The 23,432-nt window shown below is 47.8% G+C and overlaps 1 protein-coding gene across 1 annotated transcript in view; it reads left to right on the top strand.

The window, feature by feature from the left end:
* The window catches only part of Dock2 (dedicator of cytokinesis 2), a 418,958-nt gene extending 395,829 nt beyond the window's left edge, over window positions 1-23,129 (top strand). The window contains 11 exon segments of the mRNA NM_001419946.1: window positions 963-1,044; window positions 2,076-2,160; window positions 2,853-2,939; window positions 10,191-10,367; window positions 11,693-11,776; window positions 17,016-17,153; window positions 18,325-18,452; window positions 19,213-19,381; window positions 20,347-20,467; window positions 21,415-21,557; window positions 22,432-23,129. Coding sequence (NP_001406875.1) covers window positions 963-1,044; window positions 2,076-2,160; window positions 2,853-2,939; window positions 10,191-10,367; window positions 11,693-11,776; window positions 17,016-17,153; window positions 18,325-18,452; window positions 19,213-19,381; window positions 20,347-20,467; window positions 21,415-21,557; window positions 22,432-22,494 — 1,277 coding nt within the window. The 3' untranslated portion in view covers window positions 22,495-23,129.
* The last annotated feature ends 303 nt before the right edge of the window (window positions 23,130-23,432 follow it).

Raw genomic sequence — 23,432 nt, 5'->3', positions numbered from 1 at the left:
TGCCTTGCCAGCCTGCATCCTGTGCAAGGTGGCAGACATCACTAATCAGTCACAGAACTCTCTTTCCAGCTGTTTCTTACTTTCCACCGTGGGTCGCAGCTTTGGGGCTGTCAGGAGCTGGAGGACAAAATGGCATGTTTGCATGTTCTAGATCACTATGTCGCTCAGACTTTACTGTGCCTGGACATTTTCTCAGGTTCTTTGAAAATGCAAGGCCTCACTCAGAAGTTCTGAGGAGGGCTGGAGATCTGCCATGTATTAATAAGGTCTCAGATGAAGTATTTTTTTAGCAAGGTAATAGAAGATAGACTGGTCTTCCATTCTCGTGAGCACACGCAATTCCCCCAGATTATCCAGGGAGCTGGAATCCTAGCATTAATGCCCTGCCCCCCATGGTGTTTTGTGTCCTTGTTTCCTGGGACCCCCAATGCTCCATGTGAAAGAGACCATATCTAAAGAATTACTCAAGCATAGAGTTAAGAGCCCTACATTTAAACCTCTGCTCTTTCCTTACAAGCTGTGTAACCTTCCACAGGTGGCCTGGCTTCTCTGAGCCAGCGGGAACAATTGAGGTTAACTATGGCCTCTAGTGGAATTAGAGAGATTACATGACACCAAGGGAAGCCGGGCTCTGTAATTGATAGCCATCCACTCATTAGAGGGCATTATTGCTAATGACAGTATAGCAGTGATACTGGTGATTAAGAACTGCCAGGCAACTCTGTCCGCTAGAGTAGAGCCCTGGGATAGTGTTGCAAGGTCGTAGTCAGCTCTGATAAAGCCCATTAAGTGCTCACTGGTCATTGGGACCTTGTAGGAAGCCAGCAACTTGATTATTGAAAAAAAAAAAAAAAAGCATGGCCCCAGAAGGAGCAACCTAGAAGCTCTCCAGGCTTCTGTTACATTTGGAGTTCTCCTGTGGCCAACAAGCACGTTTCAAATCCTTAACCTGGATAACATAGACATCCAATGTTTCACTGTGCAGCCTGTCCTGGATGAACACCCCAGGTTCAAGAACAAACCAGTGCCTGACCAGATCATAAAGTAAGATCCACAGCCCACTGTGAGAAGGATGGATAGACCCCCAAGGTCCTGTGTTAGTGGCAGGACAGTCCCTGATGCCTTTCTCCTCTGCCAGTCCCGTCCTTGCTTTTGCCTTTTGGGAAAAGAATTGCCCCTTTCTCCCCATTACCTGGGCTATGTCTGCAATAAGGTCAAAGCCAGGGATGAATGGGAGCAACAGGTTGGGGAGGTGTGGCTAGTTCTCTGTACAGCAAGTCCTCAGTAGTCACCAAGCTGGACTGACGTGGGAGCCTTCTCCTCAGCCTGCCCCTAGAATGGACCCAAGGAAGTAAGTAGCATGGATTGGCAGGTGACAGAATGGTGGAAGGATGGGACACAGTGGCCCTGGGCACGCTGGGCACATTCTCCCAAAGGAACATCCTTTAGGCCCTTGGTGAGGGTGTGGGTTAATGATGGATACATTCTGACAATTAGAAGGTTAGAGTTAGGGGCATGCAAGCAGGCACCTATTGCTTCATACCAAACCACACAGTCAGTGAGTAAGCTATGAGGTGAGGCTTTGTGGGGTCGTTGGCTGTACCACGCCCTACAGGTAGACCAATGACAGGAGCTCCCTAGAAAGACACAAGCTCTCCAGAATCCTCATGCCCACTCACCCCGAACAGGTGCGATACGGAGTAGACGGCAGCCTCCCTCTCCTTCTCGGCTGGCCACCTACGACAGAAAAAGTGGAGGGGGATGTCTGAGGCTCCTAAAGCAGTCCTCGAAGGTCATTCTAGCGGTGCTTAGCTTGGTTCTTAGGTATTCCAAACCCTTCAGTAAAGTGCAGAAGGTGATGACACAGGCCACTGTTGGTGCGTTCAGGCCAGAATTGCAAATGCCCAGGGTGGCTTCTAAATCGCCCTGCAACCCTGTGAAAAATCACTTTTTTTCTGGAGCCCCAACACAGACCATGAAATGCCACCATCAGGGCCCTACCAGATCTAATGTTTGAGGTCTCAGCAGCTAGGTGGCATGGCTTCCAGAAACTTCCACCCCTTTCTGTCTTTCAGCTTTTACAAGTCCAATTATGTGCAAACATTCCACTACTCCAGGCCTGTGCGCAGGGGCACGGTAGACCCAGAAAACGAGTTTGCTGTGAGTATAACCCTCCTCAGCTATCTTCACACCTCTGCCAACCACAGGTGGTGGGCAGCTTGATCCAGAGCCAGGGAACGACATCACAGATAGGGTGACATGTCTACTGGGTCTTCTCACTTTTGAAGTTTGTAAGATATAAGGGGGTTTCCTACCAGAGGACCTTGACAGCCAAGGGCATTTGTGCATTTCTGGGAGGCTGAGTGTGGCTGAAGCAGTCCCCCCAACACATGCATCGTAGAGCCTCAGCATTGACTGAGTAAATTCTGTCATTGTCCCAAGTGCCAGTGGCCTGTCCACATATTTCCTAGCTTGGACTCGTCATCTCTCTTCAAGGCCGAGGCTGGAGTGAGGTGACTCCAAGCTCCCCTCAGCTCTCAGCTTGTAATCCTTAATACTTTTAGGGGTCACGATCCTTTGGGGGAAATTTAATGAATACTGGGGACTCTTCCCCTAGAGCACACAAATGGACACTTTCAAAATTGGCTAAGAATTCAGACTGTGTGTAAAGCCAGAAAGAAATGACTCGGCCCAAGTCCAGGGAGAAATTAAACCAACTGTTAAAGAGTTCCACAGGGGAAGGTGTCACTGTGTATCTGGAAACTGCAATATTTTGTCTCCCCTGGGTGCATGGGAGGCCACCAGGGCCAGGAGTAGCCGATTTCATAAGCCCTTGGCTCTTCTCCCACCAGTCCATGTGGATTGAGAGAACTTCGTTCCTGACCGCGTACAAGCTGCCCGGCATCCTGCGCTGGTTCGAGGTAGTTCACATGTCTCAGGTGAGTTTCAAAAAGTCAGTCCCTCTCCTCCTCCTCTGACACACAGGGTGCAGTGATCCTCAGGAGGCCTCTTTGACATTATAAAGGAGATCTTTTATGTTTAAGGTCCTATAGGAATCCCAGGGTAGGCAGTGCCCAGGGCATTTGCCACCATGGTATCTTTTTTAAATCACTGGGTAACTACATGCTGGTAATGAAATCAGATGAAGAGCATCTTTGTAATGGCGACCTGGGGGACCGGAAAGGGATGAAGCAGGTTCTGGAAGTCCGACCACCCAGTTAACCCCTCAAAGTTCTCCCACCCTGACCCAGAGACTTGCAGTATAGAGTGAACCATTTTCTATTTGGATAAACTGAGGCTGAAAGAGGAAAGATCGGAAAGCCAGAGGCAGCTGGAATCCAGAAGTCTGAGTCCCCTTGTATAGAGAGCAGATGTGTATTTTGTCCTTCCTTCCTTCCTATCTATCTATCTATCTATATATATATATATATATATATATATATATATATATATAGCTGAATATGACTGCATACGTGTGGTGTGTATGGTGTGTGAGAGTATGGTATGTATATGAGTGTGTATGTGTGTGATGTGTGGTATGTAGATCCCAGGTCATGTAGGACCTTAGAGATATGCAGGCTTCTCTGTAAGCAACACAGAGCCCTGTGTAGAGGAGGGTCTGACTGATGTGTTCACGCTACTGTTTGCTGGCATCTGGCTTTCACTACCCTCTGTAGTGACCCTGTAGACCAATAGGCTTATAACCTCTATTTCATAGGCAAGTCCTAAGCCTTTGAAAGCCAGAACGATAATGATATCAGCAAGAAACATTGGTTGAATATGTGCTGAATTGACCACCTCCGTGATCTCATTAAACTCCCAGAAATCCTGGGGATAAATATTTCTCGCACTTACAGATAGGGACACTGAGGCACTGAGTGAGTTCATAAGTTGTCAAGGCTAGTGAAAGAGGTCAAGTTTGGCTTCAACTTCTCATAGAATCCTCCTGGTTTGGACAGCTCTCATTAGAGTGTCCTACCCATTCTAGTGAGCAGTGTCCTTGAGAGGAAGCAAATGATGTCTTCTTAATTCACAAGACATGTTAACATATGGTAGTTTCAACAAATGACCCTCCAGCACTGTGTCAAAGGCTTTTACAACCTTACCCTATGTAATTTCACAAAGTTCTGTGAGCGTATATACAGTTGGAACACTGTATGCTCAGGACCTATGTCCAGAAATAAACTGACAGCAAATTGCAAATATTGGGGGAAAAAATCACATCTGGACAGAATATATAAAGGTATTGTGTTCTTGTCATTTCCTAGACAACGTGCTAGAATAACCGTTTACATGGCATTTGCCATTCATTCACTCGTAAGGAGTCTAGAGAGGCTTTAAGGTCTATGGGAAGATGTATGTGAATGATCTGAAAGTATGGCACCCCCTTCTAAAGGGACTGGGACACTGGGTTTTGGTGTCCTCAGTGGGCTCTAGAGCCAAATTCCTATGGACACAGAAGGATGACTGGACCATGATCAACCCTGCCACTGAAGGAAGAGAGCTTTCCAGCAGCTATAGTCTCTACACATTATCCCTGACTGAGCCCACCCCCGGGGTTGGCTCCTCAAGGCCCCTCTTCTCCAGTCATGCCTGCCAGACTGTAGTAAACTGAGGGAGCCCTTCCTGTGTGTCCAAGTCCCCTTACTGTCACTTTTCAAAGTTCTCTTAGTACTTTCTAATAGACTACACAATTTTCTGAGTGCTTATTTTCAGTGTTTATTAACCAAATATTAAAGGTTATGTTGGACTGTAATTCCACTGCAATATAAACTCCAGAAGGCAGATGCTTTGTCTGTTACTCTCTCCCTGCCATACTCCAAGTGCCAAGAATAGCCTCAGGCCCATAATTCCTGCCGAAGAATATTTAAGGAAATCAAATAAGTGATTGCTATGCTGACACCCATCATGTCTAAACAGTTACCTTACATTTTCACCTTGTAGTTCTGAAATCAGGGGAAAGCAGACGTCATTCTTTACTGCCTTCCTTCATCCTGTTAGCTTCTGTGATGGTTAAGTTTGACTGTGAATTTGAGTTGCCTAGGAGATTGGTTAAGGTTCTGGGTATGTCTACGACACTATTTTCAGAGAGAATGAGCCAAGGCTGGGAGATCACCATCCCACAGTTTGGGGACCTAGATGGAATAAATGGGGAGCGGTTGGATGACCCAGCCCAGTGCCAGCCTTTCATCTGTCTGCTTCTTGTCTGCTGTGTTTGTAGGCCGTTCCCTCATGCCTTCCACTCCATGATGCACTGAGCCCCCTGAAACTGTGAGCCAAAACGAATTATTCCTTTGCTTGTTTCATGTGTGTGTGTGTGTGCGTGTGTGCCTGTGTGTGTGTGTGTCTGTGTGTGTGTGTGTCTGTGTGTGTGTGTGTGTGTATGTCTGTGTGTCTCTGTGTCTGTGTGTGTGTGAGCTCATGCCTGCAGGTATGTGCACGTGTGTATCCATGTTGTCACAGGAATGCAAATAAAACTAGTACATCTTCTGGTAAAAGGTATTGAGGAAAACATCCCCAATTGATCGGAATAGACTTGTTCTTCCTGGCTTTCATTATCAATTTTCAGAATGTCTCAGACACAGAGTTTTTCTTTTTTCCTAACTTAATTAATTAGTTTTTTTAGATTTTATTTATTTTACGTATGTGAGTACACTGTAGCTGTCTTCAGACACACCAGAAGAGGGCATTGCATCCCATTACAGATGGCTGTGAGCCACCATGTGGTTGCTGGGCATTGAACTCAGGACCTCTGGAAGAGCAGTCAGTGCTCTTAACAACTAAGCCATCTCCCCAGCCTGAGATACAGATGTTTAATTCCTGCCTATGTGACTGAGCATTTGTTTTCATTATATGAACTTGTCTCTTGTTGTCTGTTTTCTGGTTCTATGACTCCATCTGTCTTAGGGTTTTACTACCATGAACAAACATCATGACTAGGACAACTCTTATAAGGACAACATTTAATTGGGACTGGCTTACAGGTTCAGAGGTTCAGTCCCTTATCATCAAGGCAGGAACATGGCAGCATCCAGACAGGAATGATGCAGGAGGAGCTGAGAGTTCTGCTTCCACATCTGAAGGCTTCTAGCAGACGACTGGCTTCCAGGCAGCTAGAATGAAGGTCTTAAATCCCACACCCACAGTGACACACATACTCCAACAGGGGCACACCTTCTAGCAGTGCCACTCCCCGGACTGAGAGGATACAAGCTATCACATCACCACTGTGTGTGTCTAGAGGAGTGTTTTAGGATGGACTTTCAGAAAAAGTCCTGCCTATTTGTTGGGGACTCTACCGTGTCCTCAGCCTTAAAGTAGGAGAATGACAATTCAGCTAGGCCATGGGACAACAGTATGATATTGGAGGATCATTATGTATCCTCTCGTCTCACTTTTAAAATTAGGAGCTACAAAGTGTGGAATCTCAGAGCTGCAATGGGTGCCCAAAATCACTGGATCCCAGAGCTATAAACTCAAATCTCTTCCAAGCCCTGTAAGATAAAGTAAATAAAATGTCACATCAGGCTATTCGTAACTGGTAGAGGCTGACCAATGCAAGCAGCCAGCTCTCTCCCTACTGAGTTGACTTTGTGGGAATCCTACTAAGTGCTTGCTGAGTGACAGAGCCCTACAGGCCAGCATGGCCTGGTAATCTTCGGATTCTTTCCTGATCCCTGTCTGATATACTCTTTTGTATGGGAAGAAGCTGAGGCCAATGGTGAACTTGAACCCTTTAACTGATGTTAGTCATTGATGCCTGCCCTGTGCAGCTCACAGGACTCCTGAGTTGGCTCAAGCAGATGACATAAGTGGGAGGAGCTAGAGCAACTGGAAAGAAGGCTGGCTTACTGGGAATGGAAATCCCTACCCCTTCCCACTCACCTTCATGCTGGTTCCCATGGCATTTTGCCTTAGGAATTAACTGTCCCTTCACAGAGATTTGGACATAAGCTATTTTGCCTGCCCATAGAAACTGAGGATCAGCTCAACATAGATGCCAGAGATCTGAGGTGCTAACATCCCAACAGCCAGTTGATGGCAGGCTTGGTGATACAGTCTGATACGCTTGTGATGGAAGTCCACCTTTGCAGCCAAGAACAGCTCAGTTTCCCTCTCCAACTCTGGCACCCACTGTCCTTGGGCATGCACATTATTAGTTACTTTTATAATCCTGTGATAAAATCCCATGGCCCAATGCAACACATACATTTATTTTGATTTTAGGATTCCAGAGAGATAAGAGTCTGTCATGGGATAGAGGCATGGCAAGAGGCAGCAGACAGGGTAGCAGAGAGAATGAGCTGGAAGGCAGGCAAGGCTATAAACTTTCAAGTCCCACTCCCATTGACATACTTCCTCCAGAGAGTCTGCCCCACTTTCCAAAACAGCGCCACAAACTGGGACCAACTAATCCAAAGCCTGAGCCTATGGGGGGAGGCCTTCTTACTCAGACCACCACAGAGCATCACTTCATATGTCCTTGAGTATGTGCATACTGGCATCTGAGGTGACTGTAAATGGCGCCATCTTTGTTGCCTGGTTTGTGATGAATGGTTGTGATGGTTTTGATTTTGATCTCTGCTGTCAGCAGATGACACCCATGCCTCCCTCCAAGTGCAGCACCCCAAGTTCCACGCACAACTATGTTCTTGCCTTTCTCAAATGCCCATCTGTGGAGAGCCAAAGCTCTTCCCTGCTCAGTCTCTGTTCCTGACAGCTATAATGAGAATTCATGTTTTCGGAACCAGAAATAGTCTCAAACGTGTACAGGCAAGCGAGTCATTAAGCCTTACCATTTCTCTCATGACTCGTTTCAAAGGCTGTTTCTTCCGGACGTGTCCAGTTTGTTGTTGGAATTCAGGTGACGCATCGTGCTCCTCAGCTGAGGGGCAGCTTTTCCTTAGAACTCATTCTGCACCTCAGCCTTCTAAAGTGCCCCAGAGTTGGCTTGCATACAGTACACTAACTTGGACATGGCTCTCCACTTTAGGCATTAGGACAAGCAGTGTTCTCCTCCAGTTCACACTCTTAGTGTTTATGTATGTGTATGTGAGTCAAGGTGCCTGTATGTATGCAGATATGGGTACTATAATTTGGATAATGAATCCAAATTCAATATAATTTGAATAAGATGAATATAGATGTTCCCAAAAAGTCTGAATGTGAAATATTTGTCCCCAAAAGAGTGCTGTTATTAAATACTATGAACCTTTAATAGGAAGTGCCTTGGGGAATTTCTTAGGTTAAGGATTGGGAGCTCCAAATCTCTCACTTTCTCTCCTTGCTTATGATGTGAGAGTCTACACTGACACAACCTTCCCACTGTTGAATCTACTGCCTTTACCTGAGGCCCAACCCAGGGAATTGCCTGATCTCAGACTCTGACCTCCAGAATCATGAGCAAAATAAACCTCTTTTCCTTATAAGGAAAATTGGCACTTAGTTATAGTAGCATGTCACTGACTAATACTATGGGTGACAGAAAGATAATGGTAGTGACAGGAATTCTGCTCCCGGAGCCTTCTCATTGAAGAAACTTCCATCTCTGTTTTAGTTACTTTTGCTGTGAAGAGACACCATGACCAAGACAACTTATAAGGAAAGTGCTTATTGGGGCTCACGATTTCATAAGGTTAGGCCTTCGTGACCATTATAGTGGGAAGCATTACAGCAAGCAGGCATAGTGTTGGAGCAGTAGCTAAGAGTTTACATCTTGACCTGCAAGTTGGAGAGAGAGAAAGAGCTAGCTGGGAATGGCGTAGACTTTTGGAACCTCAAAGCTCATCCCAAGTGGCACATATCCTCCAAGGCTACACCTCCTAATCCTTCCTAAACATTTCCACCTACTGACGACTAAGTATTCAAACACATGAGCCTATGGGGGCCATTCTCATTCAGACCACCACAATCGCTGAGAGCAACTCTCAGAGAAATGGTTGGGGAAGCTGTGTTAGATCAGTAATTATAGAAATAACTTCAGAGTGTGGCTACAGAGGCTGACTGATCCTATCATTCACATGGTAGGGACAAGTAGTGGGGACATTTCTCAAGAGCTGTGCAGTGTCAGATATTGTATTGTCTCAATTAATCTTCACCACACAGCCAATGAGGCAGGCACATCACCATCATGATAGACGATAAACTTAGATCCCTTCCTCCATGAAGGTTTCTCCAATTTCTTATCTCTTCCCTCCCATCCTTTCCCACCAGTGATCTTCCCTTTTCAGAATAACTGATACACCCTGTCCTAATACTTGTATGCATTAATAACAACATTTTCCAATAGGTTCCTGAGGTAGGTGTTCTTACTCCAGTCTTACCGGTGAGTCATCTGGGGCTCACAAGGTGAGGAAACTCGGCCCTGCATCACAAAGATAGAAAACCACAGACCTGAGATTTGGTACTCACTGCTCACCATACCAGGTTGTGGTCAGCAAACCAGGGTCTGTGGTCTGCCTTTCTGCATGCTTCTGCTTTTGTGAAGGCTTTGGTTGGGACAACCACACTTTCCTGTCCAGTTTGCCTAGTCATTGTTTCTGCTCGACAGTAACAGAGTGGAATTGTTGTACCTGAGCCCATCTGGCCTGCCAATCCTAAAATATTTACTCTCTGGCCCCATCGCAGAGATGTTTGCTGACCTCTAGTTTGGTTTTGACTCTGGACCGTAAGCTTCTGCAAACTTCGATGTTTGTCTGTTGTCATTAACACCACTGTTTATCTTAGTTTATGAGAAGTGTGGGGGAAGAGTTCACTGCCATTTCATCTTCCCTCAGACTGGTCTCAGGGCCTGCTGTGTTCCAAACTAGATGCTCCTAGAGCAAGCTCTGTTGATTTCTCTGGCCAGTAGCATACACAATGGCTTCCAACCAGTGTGTGATGAGTTGGTTTGAAGTGCGTTTTATCCAGTTAGCTGGGAGAGAAACCTTCCTGGACGTATTCAACCTCTGAAGTCTTAGCAGAGCCGGCCACTTCCTGCCTGTATTTCCCCAGAGAAATCCTTCTCCTCTAAGCAGAAAGCCAGCCAGCCTGTCCTTGGCCAGGACACAGCCCCCAGAGCTGACTCATTACCCTCAGATCCTGCTGCAGCCTGGGGAGTAGGGGCTGCCTTTGAATTCCTACCCTAGTGAAATCAATGCCAATGATTCTGCCACCCGCTAAGGCTCTAGTGCCAATCTTCTTCTCAACAGACCACAATTAGTCCTCTGGAGAATGCCATCGAGACCATGTCCACAGCCAATGAGAAGATCCTGATGATGATAAACCAGTACCAGAGTGATGAAAGCCTCCCCATCAACCCTCTCTCCATGCTCCTCAACGGGATCGTGGACCCTGCTGTCATGGGAGGCTTCGCCAAGTATGAGAAGGTGAGGGAACTTGGAGTGTATGCCCATGCCCATCCTTGCTTGATCCCAGATGGACAATTAGCTTGGTTGGTCATCAGGTTTCAACCTGAGCTACAGTTTCCTTCTCATCCTGATTCCACACCTGGATGAAGAAGAAGCAATTTCCCAAGGGTCTTCGTTCCCCTGGCACCTCCGGGAAGGTCTGTCTAGATAAGGCTCCGAGGTGACTACAAGCCACAAGCCACAAGCCATGACATTTGGTAAACCCATCTCTTCTACGAAGTTTTGAAATAGCATAGACACAGATTCAGAGAAAGTAAGAAACTCAGAATCTAAACATGCGGAAATCTGGGAGACCAACTCCACAGGCCTAGGCATAGTCTAGATATGCAAGTCATGGGGTCCCTTCTGGAAGCCCCACATATTTGGGCCTAATATTGTGTATTTGACCCACCTGGTGTAGATGGCCAGAGGGAAATACCGTCAGTTATTGGAGTCATAGTTGTAGCCCCTATTGGAAATGGCCGTGTACCAATAAGAACTAGCATGACTCAGAATAAAGAGTCCTGAGCTGCCTTGCAACTATCAGACCCTGAATGAGGGATGAGCTCCTCTTCCTACAAAACCACACTGTGTATTCTCTGTGCTTTGTCACTTTGTGGTGCAAAGGCAAGAATGTCCCGTGTGCACTAGTTCAGAAGCAGGAATAAGCATCACACAGTCAGTCCTTTTGGCTACCCTGACACATCTGTGGTCACTCTTTGTGTAGCCTTCAGGTCTGCTGCTGCAATGTGCCTGCATAGAGTGGTCATGTGATATGGATAGGAACTCAGAAGGGAGGAGTGGAGGAGCCATGAGGGAGTCTGGGAGGCAGGCTTGCACAAGCATGAGGGGAAGGTCTTCTCTCAGCTTTCTCCCTTCAGCCATGATCCCCTGGAGCCTCAGGATCCCTCCCAGGCTCCCTAACACAGGAAGCCCTGCACTAAACCTCCCTCCAACTCAAGCCCCCAGAATTTTAGTTCAGTAAAACCCAGTTGGGGCTAGAGACTATATGTCAAGTTCCCCATTTGGAAGTTTCCAGGGGAGCTGCTGCTGGTCCTGGCACCCTATGACCACGGTGGCAGTTCTTCCTTGGAGTCTGCAGCCTATCTCCAGTGGGTGCTGATGTGAAACTCCCAGTTTTAAAAAAAATGCAGCAATGTCAGCTATGGTAAGGTCCACCCCAAAGCCTGGTCCTCGAAGCTTCTCTCCCATCAAGTTTTCTCTCAATGCCAGAGATTGGCTACGTGTCCCACCTGATAAACAAAAGTTCTTAAGTCCCCACCTGTCTCCCATCCCCATTCCAGGCCTTCTTCACTGAAGAGTATAGCAGGGAGCACCCAGAGGACCAGGACAAGCTGAGCCGCCTCAAGGACCTAATTGCATGGCAGGTACAGCTTTGCTGGGCATGGGAACATCCTTCCGGGGCTCTCTTCTTTCCCTTGTTCTCCGGCCCTCCTGACTCCACATGACCTTCTGCTCCTCACCCCTGTTCCTCTTCTGATGCTGGATGACACCCGAGCTGGCTCACCAGAACACCTTACCCTTGGGTGTTGCCTAGTGCCGGGGGCGGGGCAGCAATAGATGCTGTGCTAAAGATGGTTGAGATTGCTTTCTTTGATGTTAAATTCAGGCAGTAGCTTTTCACAGCGGGGCTCAAATGAAAACCACCCCCCCCACACACACACACACATACATCCACCACCAGCTTGCACCAATCAGACAATAGAAGGCTTGCCCCCTCCCCCGCCACCACCTTCCTTCTGAGGCTGACCCAGTTTGTTGCAGATAGTGTGCAGATGGATATCAGGTCCTGCAGATAATTGAGGTCTTTGTTGGGCTGGCTCACGGTCAAAGGGTCCACATCTGCCTGGCTCGGCCAGATTCCAGCCCGAGGACCTGTTATTTGTCTGCCTCTATATCCTTGTCTTGTCGTATTCTTCTTGCCCACTCTTCTTCCCCACCTCCTTCTGTGCATCTGTCCGTGGCTCTTAGAAGCTCTTTGCTTCTCCCCTCTCTGTCATTTGCCTCTCTCTGCCTCCCACACCCTCACATCTTCCTCCTCCTCTCTGCCTTTTCTTTGCTCTCCCTTTCTCTTTTATTTCTCTCTCTCTCTCTCTCTTTTTTTCCAAAGAAGAAACAATCTGCTGGATCCCCTCAGTTAGGGGCTTTCAAAGAACCAGACCCTTCCTCCTTTTAGTCTTTGGCAGCCTCCTCAGACGCCTGCTGGGTCTGGGCTCTTTGCAAATGGTGCACTGTTGGACACAGGAGGGGTAAGATGGTGAGGAGTGAGCAGAGGCCTGGGGCCAGGAGTAGCAGTCTGCAGGCTGCCCACCCCTCCTCCCTACTCCTTGCCAGTCACCATGCAAAGAGGATCGCGCCTTCCTTGGTACGGGGTTTGGTTACTCCAGGGAAATCAGGGACTAAGAAGCGTTGGGTGCAGACTCTTTTCTTAAAATAAGTATTCCTAATTCAGGTCCTTCCCTGCCTCTGCCAATTTATGCAAAGTGGGACTTTAAAAATGAAACGCTGAGCGGGCGCTGCAGACACGCTTTCCCTGAATGCATTAGGTGTGTCTGGAATTTTCTCTCTGTTTCCCACTCTGTGCCACCCATGAAACTTAAATATTCCTCAAGTGTCTCCATCTTCCTGGGGCCAGCTGTATCCCTCAGTACTCAAATAATGTTACTTCCCTTGCTGAGAAGCAGGAAGGGTCCCTTCCCTCCTAGAGCATCCAGAGAGGACTACCAGGTCTCACTTATTGACTGTGTGCTGCTAGTGGGACTCTGCCAGGAGCCTGTTCTCAACTGGTTAGTTCTCCATGCCAAATCCACTGTCTTCAGAGGATGGGGCTTAGCCTTACAGAGCAGTTGTTGCAGGCTACACCTTCTAAGAACATTCTTCCCAAGTGTTGGCGCTGATTAGGATTCCAAACACATGAGAGACTAAAAGCAGCTTGCATTAGATATCACTGCCTCAAAGTTTATGAGGCATATTTGAGAAGCGCCCCCTAGTGTCTACCTCTTCCATAGCAAGACCTATGGCTCCCAAAGCCACAGGTTACAGAGGCCATTCAATAATCCCAGAGGAAAGTGCCCTGAGCCATGCCTCTCTCCTACTGTGTCCAGGAGCTCTAACTACGGCACGCACGGTCATTCAGATAGTGTGGTCCTGCTGTGTAGGTGCTGTGGTGTTCTTGTCATTACACTCAGCACATCAGCTGGTATGTTTCTCTTCCACCCACTCTCAGAGCCCTTGTTTAGTGAGCCCCACACTGTGTCCCAGGCACAGTGCCAGGCTACACAGAAATACGGATGGGCAAACCCGAGCCTTCCCATTAGAGCTTCACTCCAGGGATGGCATTGTTTTGCAACGCTACACTCACATTGGGGATTTTCTAAAGACTCCAGGACCTTAGACTTTAAAGGGAAACAGGACTTTTATTAAACCAGAGGAAGCTGAAGTCTTCAATATGCAGTTTTTATCAGAATTCGTAGGTTTTGAGATTGGGATCTTGCTAGCGGTTCTTTGTAAAGCTCTGATTGCATGGGACAACGTCTATGGCGTATTATTCTCTCAAGCTTTCTGTTGTGAAGCGTTACATATAGGAAAGTGCATATGCAAATATGGTTCCTTGGTTTAGTACCAAGCATCTATAGACATCACACCCCCAATGCTGCCACACACACCTAGATGTGATAGGCTTCTCTGGCACCCCTCAGGCTGCCTGTGTAGTCCTATAGTCATTACTAGCCCTCAGCTAGGCTGGCCACTCTCCTGCTTTTATAGAAATTACTTCCTAGCATTTTAAAAAGAGCTCCGCTCCCCAAGCATGCATTCCTAGGCACCAGAGTTTGCCCTGGATTCCTGCTGACCTCTATAGAATTGGAACCACCATGGACAGATCTTCCTGTCGGTTAGGCTTGTGAAGTTTGCTCATTTCATTGCACCTTGGTATCTTTTTTCCATGCTGTCTAGAAGCCTACACGGATAGACCTTGCGATGATGCCAAATGTATTAATTTCTGTGCTCATTAGAATTAGGTTATTTTCAACTTAGTTGGGGCTCTGGCTGTATCTTTGTTGGGTGTGTTTAGACCTGGAAATGCTTGGTAATCAATTTTGCTGGAAATGTAGCTTTAGTATCTATTGCTAAATTCTATCAGCAAAGGTTAACTTTTCAATGTCATAGAAGTAAAACACACAACTCATCCTATTATGAGTCCATCTTCTTTTTCATACCCTTAAAATTCACTGGGTTGCCTGACCTATCAAAGATTTGACGTTCTCTAAATTTTGCCTTGTAAGTATATAGCATACAAATAATAGATCCATTTATCGATCCGTCCTCCTGTTGGTAAATGGGTGTACATTCCATTCCCTCAAGGTACATGTAAGAGTAGAATTGCTGGTTCATTCAAGTCCAGCCTTCCTGGATATAAGAAACAGTTTTTCAAGGTGTCCGTACCAGCTTCCCTGTTTGCCAGCAGACCTGAGGAGAGTCTGAATCCCTCTCCGTTCCCACTCACACACATACATAATCACTCACATAAAACAAAAGTTACCCTTAAAAATTATTACACCATATTGTGTTATCCTTTCTGATCCTCAGAATAGATGGCAAGGTAAACCTCAGAGGCTGTACGCATAGACGGAGACTGAACAATGCCCTTTTAAATGACAGAGGGATCGTTGAGGATGTGAGAAAGGACATTATAACAATCCCTCGAACCGAATAAAAACAGAAGTACAATGTACCCAAACCCATGGGATTTGGCAAAATGTCTATTGTGAAAGAGTGGCGTGCTCACACAGGAAAATGTGTATTCCAAAGCTTTGATGGAGTGTTCTGTGGATGTTGAAGTCTAGCTGATCTGTAGTTTAACACCCATAATTCTTTGCTGGCTTCTCTTAGCCTGGTTGGCCTGCGTGCTTGTCACTGGGCATCCTTGCCCCTCCCTCCTCCCTCTTCACACCTGGAGATTGATGACCAATTTCCTGTCTTATCTAAAGTGTAACACTAAAGCCATATTATCTTTATGGAAGACTCCTCTGGTAATACTTTTAACGGAGCATCTTAAGCTTTCCGTAGACTTTCCTCCACATCCGTCTGTCCCTTTGTTCCCATGCTCCCTATCCTGCCTGTTAATTTTGGGTGAGTTTTTTGCAGTGCCTGGTGACCCCTGCAGATTCCTCCGAATTCCCAGTGAAGCTAATTGGAATCAGTATGCCAGGGAGAAGGGTCATCTGTCAGCAAGGTGGCCTTATTGCCTGGCAACTAAGTGACCCCCACGTTTGAACCTGCGCACCTACACGGGTCACTTGTACTCTCTAGAAGCAGATTCTTCCACGTGGTCAGCGGGAAGATGATCTGGTTGCCACGCTGGGCCATCTGGGCGCCGTGCAGTGGTCATCGCTCCACTCCTAAGCCATTTTCTTTTCATCTGCTTGTTTTCAGTCTGGGGGCGGCTGCTCCTCCCCCCTCGTACCTTCGGGTACAGTGCCCCCTGAGTCCCAGGTTTCATGATCTAGTTGTTTTAGAGGACAAGTTTCTGGTTCTTGAGAAAGGAGGAGCGCATTACACCTAGCTGCAAGGTGAAGCGATGGGCACCTTGGGCATGGATCTAAACCTCAGCTTTCCCGGGACAGCCTTGCCTCTGCCCCCCAGTGCCTCCTTCATTCCTAGAAGCAGGATGGCCTCTTCTAACCACCAACTCCCTCCTCTGCTCTCGAAGGTCAGTTACAGCCTCCAGCTACCTTCCTCCTGCCCATGCGCGGCACGCTTACAGCTGAGTGCCCATCTCACTGCAGAGTGTGTGTCTCCCTGCACGTCTCGTCTCTCAAGACAGCTAAGAGAAGGAGACAGAAATGGCTTTACCCCACCCTGGTGGAGATGCTCGTTTCTCTAAAAAGGTTCTATCCCCTATCTTGGCTGTCTTAGCTATTTTACCAGAGGGCCGTGCAATTAAGTTTCTCAAACTTTCCTTGGAGCCTTGAGCCCTGCGGCTCTGTTCCTCCCCTTCCAGGTCTCTGAGGTTCCGTGCTCTGACCTCCTTCGTGGATAAGACAAACTGTGTCTCTCTCTACCCACTCTTCCCTCATCTCATGTCTTCCTGGGGTGTGGCAACACTGTCTAGAAACTCTCTACTAATAAAAGAACTTTCTGATACCAGCACACTCATAGCAGCTATGAAAAGTATAATTGGGCCCCACGGTGTAAGAAGGGGCTGTGGCCTCTCTTCCCTTCTCGCTCTTCCCTGTTGCCTGACTTCTTATCTTCATAATTTCACTTTATTTACTCCTGAATACTTCTTAAACAAAACTGTGAGGCAAAGCCCTGGAGAGTCCCTCTTTCTGTTCTCTGAACTCCGACACGTTGCAGAGTTTTTTGAGGACTCAGACTTCCCCATGTCTGTGGCTTCTAATGCCCGGGACAAGGACAAGTCTGGGTAAACTAGAGCATCTGGGGTCATTGTTACCCTCCATTATAAATCCCAAGGCTATACCTGTCCAGGGACCATGTGGGTCTCGGAGCACCTGAAGGCCCTTGAGGAAGCGTTAACAAGTCAACTTGAGCTCCTGAGCCAGCCCCCCTTAGCTGAGGGCCATGGCTTGCCACCTCTCTCTTCAGATCCCCTTCCTGGGAGCAGGAATTAAGATTCACGAGAAAAGGGTGTCAGACAACCTGCGCCCCTTCCATGACCGGATGGAGGAGTGCTTCAAGAACCTGAAAATGAAGGTGGAAAAGGAGTATGGTGTCCGAGAGATGGTATGAGTGATCCCTGTGACTGGGGACGGGGAGGGTTGTGGGAATAAGAGCTGAAAGGGGCTGGCCATGGGGGAACTTTCCTATATGCCTAGACCTTTGAAAATCACCCCTAAAGGTAAACCAGTCATAATTAGACCTATGGAACTATCGCTTACTCAAGAGAATGTAGTTATAAAGGCTACATTAATGGAACACCTACTACGTGCTCAGCCTTCTATAAATACAGTTGATATATATCAAGTGATTAATATAAGCAGATTGTGCAATACTTTTAAAGTCCATATATATATGTATATATACACACACACATATATATATTACATATACACATATACATATATACACACACGTATACACACACACATATATATACACAAACAGATATATACATACACACACACATATATATACACACAAATAGATATATATGTACACACACACACACACATATACACACACATTATATATGGGTAGATTCCATGTGTTTTCAGATTACACTTTCAACTTAACAGCAGACTTAGTGGGATGTGACCTCATACACTGAGGAGCTTCTGTACGGAGGCTTTCAGATGAGGCCACCAATCACGAGTAGCTAGATGAGGGTCACACAGGGCGAGGGAGGAGAGGATCCAAGACAGGGAACTTCCGTGTTATCAGGACACATCACCCTCTGGCATATTGGCATGTGATCACCTACCAGGGAGCTCACTAGAGCTCAAGTGTGGAGAATCTTTCCAAAGCTTGCACTACTCAGCCAGGATTGAGTGAATCATTAGTCCCGGGCTGGAGGTTCATCTCTGTTCCTTGTCTCCTCTCTGGAGGTTGTGTTGATAATATGTGACTCAAAGTCTTATCCCTGTAACAAGAGGGTTGGTCTCTCTGGCACAGGCCAGCCCCATCCCAAGCCCTCTCATTAGCATAAAGAAAGATGGTTTGTGAGGTCACTGAATAATAGAGATGCTGTCTCGATTGGGGAAACTTAAGGACGTAAGGACTAGTGATTGCTCTCCTGGGATTGAGGCTGCTAGTGTTTATCCTGCAGCCCTGTGGTCCTGCTGGCTGGGAACTTTGCACCGATGCCCTGTCCACACTTCCACCCTCCCCAGAGGAGGGAAGGCCCAGGCTGCAAAGCTCTACTCCTCTGGATGCTCACCACCTGTTCTACCTGCAGCCTGACTTTGACGACCGGAGACTGGGCCGCCCCAGGTCCATGCTGCGTTCCTATAGGCAGATGTCCATCATCTCCCTGGCCTCCATGAATTCTGACTGCAGCACCCCCAGCAAGGTCGTCTCAGAAAGGTAAGCCTTTTCCTGGAGCTCCTGGAGCGGGCTTCCTTTCCATTCACTTTAAAGCCTTTCCCCAGCGGGAACCTCAGGGAAGCCTTGGAGTCACTCAGCAGGTCCCGCCTTGTCTGGTGCCATTTTTAAGAAAGCATCCTTGACAGTGGAGACAGGCTGGTGGCTTTCCAAAGCCCCCAGAATTAACTGCAACCACCACCTCAATTCCCTCCCAACCTGCTACTGCCACTGCCACTGGATTTCTTGCCCACTGATGCAGCCAGCATCCCTCTCCCAGCCTGCATTGTACATGGTTTTTCCTCTAACGGGGTCCAGTGCTCCCTATATCACTCCCATAGTAGCATGGCTCCCACACCACCATCTCCCCTACTAAACATCTCTGTTTGCATCATAGATACCACGTGCTTACCATTCAGGCACTGGGGCCACCGTTCCCCTCTTACTGAGCAAATGATGACTCAGAGAAGTCGAGAGACTAATCAGGGTCATTCAGCTAAAAGAGCAGCAGTGCCTGGATTTGAACCCAGATCTATATTCTAACTGTGTCACCTCCTTGCCATGTCTCTTGATTTCAGTCATCCGACCATTCTAATCTCCATCTTGAATGTCTGTGGGCGAGCAACTTCTAATTTGCTATCAAGATAACTGATCAGGCCCCCAGCCCTGCCGTGATAGCCAAGTCAGCACGAAAGTCCTTTTAGGTCCCCGATGTCCCTCTCAGGTTCTAACAAGTTTCCACTGCTCCTCCCCTGCCCTTCAGCTTTGATCTAGAGTCAGTGACACCCAAGACTCCCAAAGTGGAGGAGGAGCCCATCTCCCCAGGGAGCACTCTGCCAGAGGTCAAGCTGAGGAGATCCAAGAAAAGGACCAAGAGGAGCAGCGTGGTGTTTGCAGACGAGAAGGCAGCAGCGGAGTCAGAACTGAAGCGGGTGAGCAAAGGTGCCCGGTCCTCCCCAGCTCTTCTTCAGAACATTGTGCCAGGCAGCCCAGACCTCCTGAGAGGGTGGACTGGAGCCTGGCTCACGCACTGCACTGGGTCTTAGAGGAAGGAAGCTGTCCAATAGGAAGTAGTGCTTCCTCCATAGGCAGGATTTGAACCCAAGCCATCGGACTCTAGAGCTTGAACATCCAGTACAGGGGAGAGCAGCCACCTTGGCCCTCAACCAAACGTTCTATATAAAATATATAGAGAATTATTTGTAAATATACTATATATTGAGTAAAACACAACCATATATATTGTTATAGATAGTAAAATGATTTAATCATTCTTTGGAGGGCGGCTGAGGCCAGATGAGTATAATGAGTTGGAGGGTAACCTATGCTTCATAGTGAGTTTCAGGGCAGCCTCATCTACAGAGTAAGCCCTTATCTCAAAAAGAATCTCAACACTAATAACTACTAAGAAAGAGATTCGGCATCATGCAGCCCTGTGCTCGACGGAAAGTTTTATTGAAAGGATGCTGCAGTCCAGCAAGGGAGTGAGAGCATCAGCCATTACCACAGGGGTGGGGCTGGTGAGAGGGCGGGGCCAGCTGATGCCTTCTGGTGAAGAAAAAAAAAATCCCATAAACATCCTCGTGGGCCTCTGAAGGACGGGCACATCTTCTACGCTCCAGGACTCTGCAAAACACCATTCACCCGATAGTCTAACTGAACAGACCCTCTCCTGCACTCCTAGTGTTATATAATATGCAGCCTACACAGACATATTAGACAGACCAACACGGGATGGTATAAAGCAGAACCAAAAGACTGAGTGTGCTGCAAGGCCCATAGATGCCACTTTAAGTACTTTCCCCTGACCTTGGAGGACCTATAGTTGCTGTATGCTAAGCCCTTATGGTCTGTTGTGTTTGTGTGTATGTGTCTCTGTGTGTTATATCATCTGTAGCTTTCTAGAAAGCACGAGTTCATGAGTGACACCAATCTCTCGGAGCATGCAACCGTCCCCACCAGGGTGTCTATCCTCTCTCAGATGAGTTTTGCCAGCCAGTCCATGCCCACCATCCCAGGTATGTATTTCCCACTACCAACCTGGGGAAAGAGGTAGTGTGGGTTGCCAAGCTGTCAGGGAGAGGAAGGATGGGAACTACTTGTACAGAGCAAGGCAGGCTGGGTGGCTTCTGGACTCTCTCAACATCCCCCATTAAGAAGGCCATGGGATCAAGCTCTACTTGGCGCAGAAGTCTGCTGTCCCTCTGGGACCACTCCCTACCGTGAATCCCTGCGTTTGCAGGCAGCAGATTCCCTCAGGCTCAGGAGTGTGCCTTTGACGTATCTCCAAGGTCCTTGGCACTTCTGCTGACCAGAAAGACTACTTCAAAATTTACAAAGTTTGCCACAGCACCTAATGGCTGTGGTGTTCAGTGTACAGATGACACCTGTGCCCATGTCTGACTGTTCGAGGATGCCCACAGCCCCCAGTTACTTCCCATTAGAAGAGGGAGGCCCACCTTCAGTCAGGAACTCAGCATCTATGCATCTAATTCTGGTGTGTGCTGCTCCATGCAGGCTCTGTGCAGAGGGCTGGGCAGACTAGAACAAGGGAGTTCTGGTGCTGCCCCCTTGGGGCCGAATAGCGCATGGCAGTAAAGACATCAGCTCCAGCTTGGCCCTGCCCTAACTCATTATCCCCACCCCCTATACCACGGCACCCACCCACGATGTGGAAAACACCACCATCCTCATCGTGGCACATTCAAACCAGTGCACTGAATGTCAGATTCCCGTGCAGATCAGTCAGTGGAAGGCGAGGTCAGACTCAGCACCCTGAAGACATGAGCCCAAGTGGCCCAGGACCCTCCCCTTCTCATCCCCTTTCCATCTGGATCCATTTGGACAAGGCTTTGCCAAGGGCCAGGAGACACCCAAAGAGCAGCCCGAGGCTTAAGATACCCACCCTGTCCACTGGGATCTCCTCCCTCCTGTACCCACTCACTCACGTCCGACTCCCTTCTAGCCCTCACACTCTCGGTGGCAGGCGTGCCTGGGTTGGATGAGGCCAGCACATCTCCCCGCCTGAGTCAGACCTTCTTCCAAGTCTCAGACGGTGACAAGAAGACCCTGAAAAAGAAGAAAGTCAATCAGTTCTTCAAGACCATGGTGAGGATGCCAAGGGCTGGAAAGAGAGGGAATGCTGAGGGGATATTTATAGAGAGAGAGCAACTGAAGGAAAAATGGGGAGAGTCTACACACTGTTTGCCTGTGGGCATGTGTCCTTGGCTACTCCCTAAGGGGTATGGCCAGGGATCCTAAGTCGAGGGCAACTGTCTAGCCATGCCCACCGTGAAGTGCTCCTTGGGGCTTCTAGTAACTCCTGTGAGCAAGAGTTACCCCAGTTCTGGTGGAGTAGAGGCTTCTGGACCTCAGAACCAGTAGGTAGCTAACCCTGACTTAAGCATTCCTTTAGAGCTCCTCTCTGAGCAGCCAACTATCTTCAGAAGCCAACAGAACTTTTTGGGGGTTGGGGTTGGGGTGACAAAGCACTTTCCTATGCTTCTTACATTACAAAAACCCTTCAAATTAAAAGTTGGTTTTGAATTACTGACTCTTGAAGTCCCACCTCCTGTTGTCACCCTGTCAGTCCTCATCTGGGATCAAGAAGGTACAGACGCACTTCCGATCCTCCAGGCGCTATGAATCAGAGCAGAGACACTATAAAAATCACAAGTTGCCTGAGAGGCTGTGTGAGTGAGTCAGGCATCATGCTAAGCACTTCCCCATCGTTATACTGTTTGATCCTTCCCTGTTCCAGGATGGTTTTTGTCAGGCTCACGGAGTTAGCTAAGCTATGTGCAGAGCTAGCAAGGGGTCTATGAAACTTCCCCAAATCAGCTTTCCGACAAAACTCAAGGTCGTTGCAATGTCCAATCACTTGTCTTTAGGCATGAGTCAAGATTGTGGGGTCTGGGGTGCTCCCTGATGGTGCACATACAAATCCCATCTTGCTGACATGTTTGTGTATCTTCCCACAAAGCTGGCTAGCAAGTCGGGTGAAGAAAGCAAGCAGATCCCAGACATCCTGTCCACAGACATGTGAGGCACTGCTGAGCCAAGCCCTGTGGAGCTCCAGCAGGGAAGCATGCACATGACCTTGGAGTTCCACAAGGAGACAAGGCTTTAAAAGAGACAGATGATCCCAAGGGGCCCCCAGAACTCAAGTGATGACAAGCCTCGCATCTTCTGTGGCCACCACCAACAGTGATGGATGGCTCAACAGACAAAGACTCACCACCACCACCACCACCACCACCACCACCACCACCACCACCACCACCACCACCATGGATTCTTGGACTTCAAGGAGCCAGCCAGTGCTGGATGAATGTTCTCCCCAGCATTCAAGGGACACAGGTCATAACTCAAATTCACAGCTAGGAGGAGCTGTCTTTTGTTTTCTTTCCTAAGTCTCAGCACTTGAAAGAACTGATTTAAAATGTTTTGTTTTGGGGCTGAGGATTTAGCTCAGTGGTAGAGCACTTACCTAGGAAGCGCAAGGCCCTGGGTTCGGTCCCCAGCTCCGAAAAAAAGAACCAAAAAAAAAATGTTTTGTTTTCGATTAACATTTTTATATTTTTACATTTTTTTTTAAATAAGCCCCTTGCTACTCCATCACCTTCAAACTGCCGCTCTTCCTTACCGTCATTAAAAAAATGATGCCATGGCTCAAATGAACCTCGTTGTCTGAGTCTCTTACTGAAGGACTGGGAAGAGAGTTCCCAGGGTGGGAGGAGCCCTGGGGACCAGAGCAGGAAGGCTTATGTTGACTCATCTCGATGCCATGTTTTCTCTCCTGGCTCAGGCAACCTCAAGAATCTTCTCTGGTGTCTCTAAGTTACATGAGCAGGTCAAAAGTGGTGTCTGTCTTGGAGAGATGCCTATCTGTGAAATCATGAGGATGTCCATTGTCAGGTTTCTCGGATGAGGTTGAAGGAAGAGGAAGGGAACTGAGAACCACTCCAACCTCTCCCACGACAG

Source organism: Rattus norvegicus, chromosome 10 (genome assembly GCF_021556685.1).
Source record: "Rattus norvegicus strain SHRSP/BbbUtx chromosome 10, alternate assembly SHRSP_T2T, whole genome shotgun sequence".
In the NCBI taxonomy this organism is placed as follows: domain Eukaryota; kingdom Metazoa; phylum Chordata; class Mammalia; order Rodentia; family Muridae; genus Rattus; species Rattus norvegicus.
This window is presented reverse-complemented; position numbering and strand designations above follow the sequence as displayed.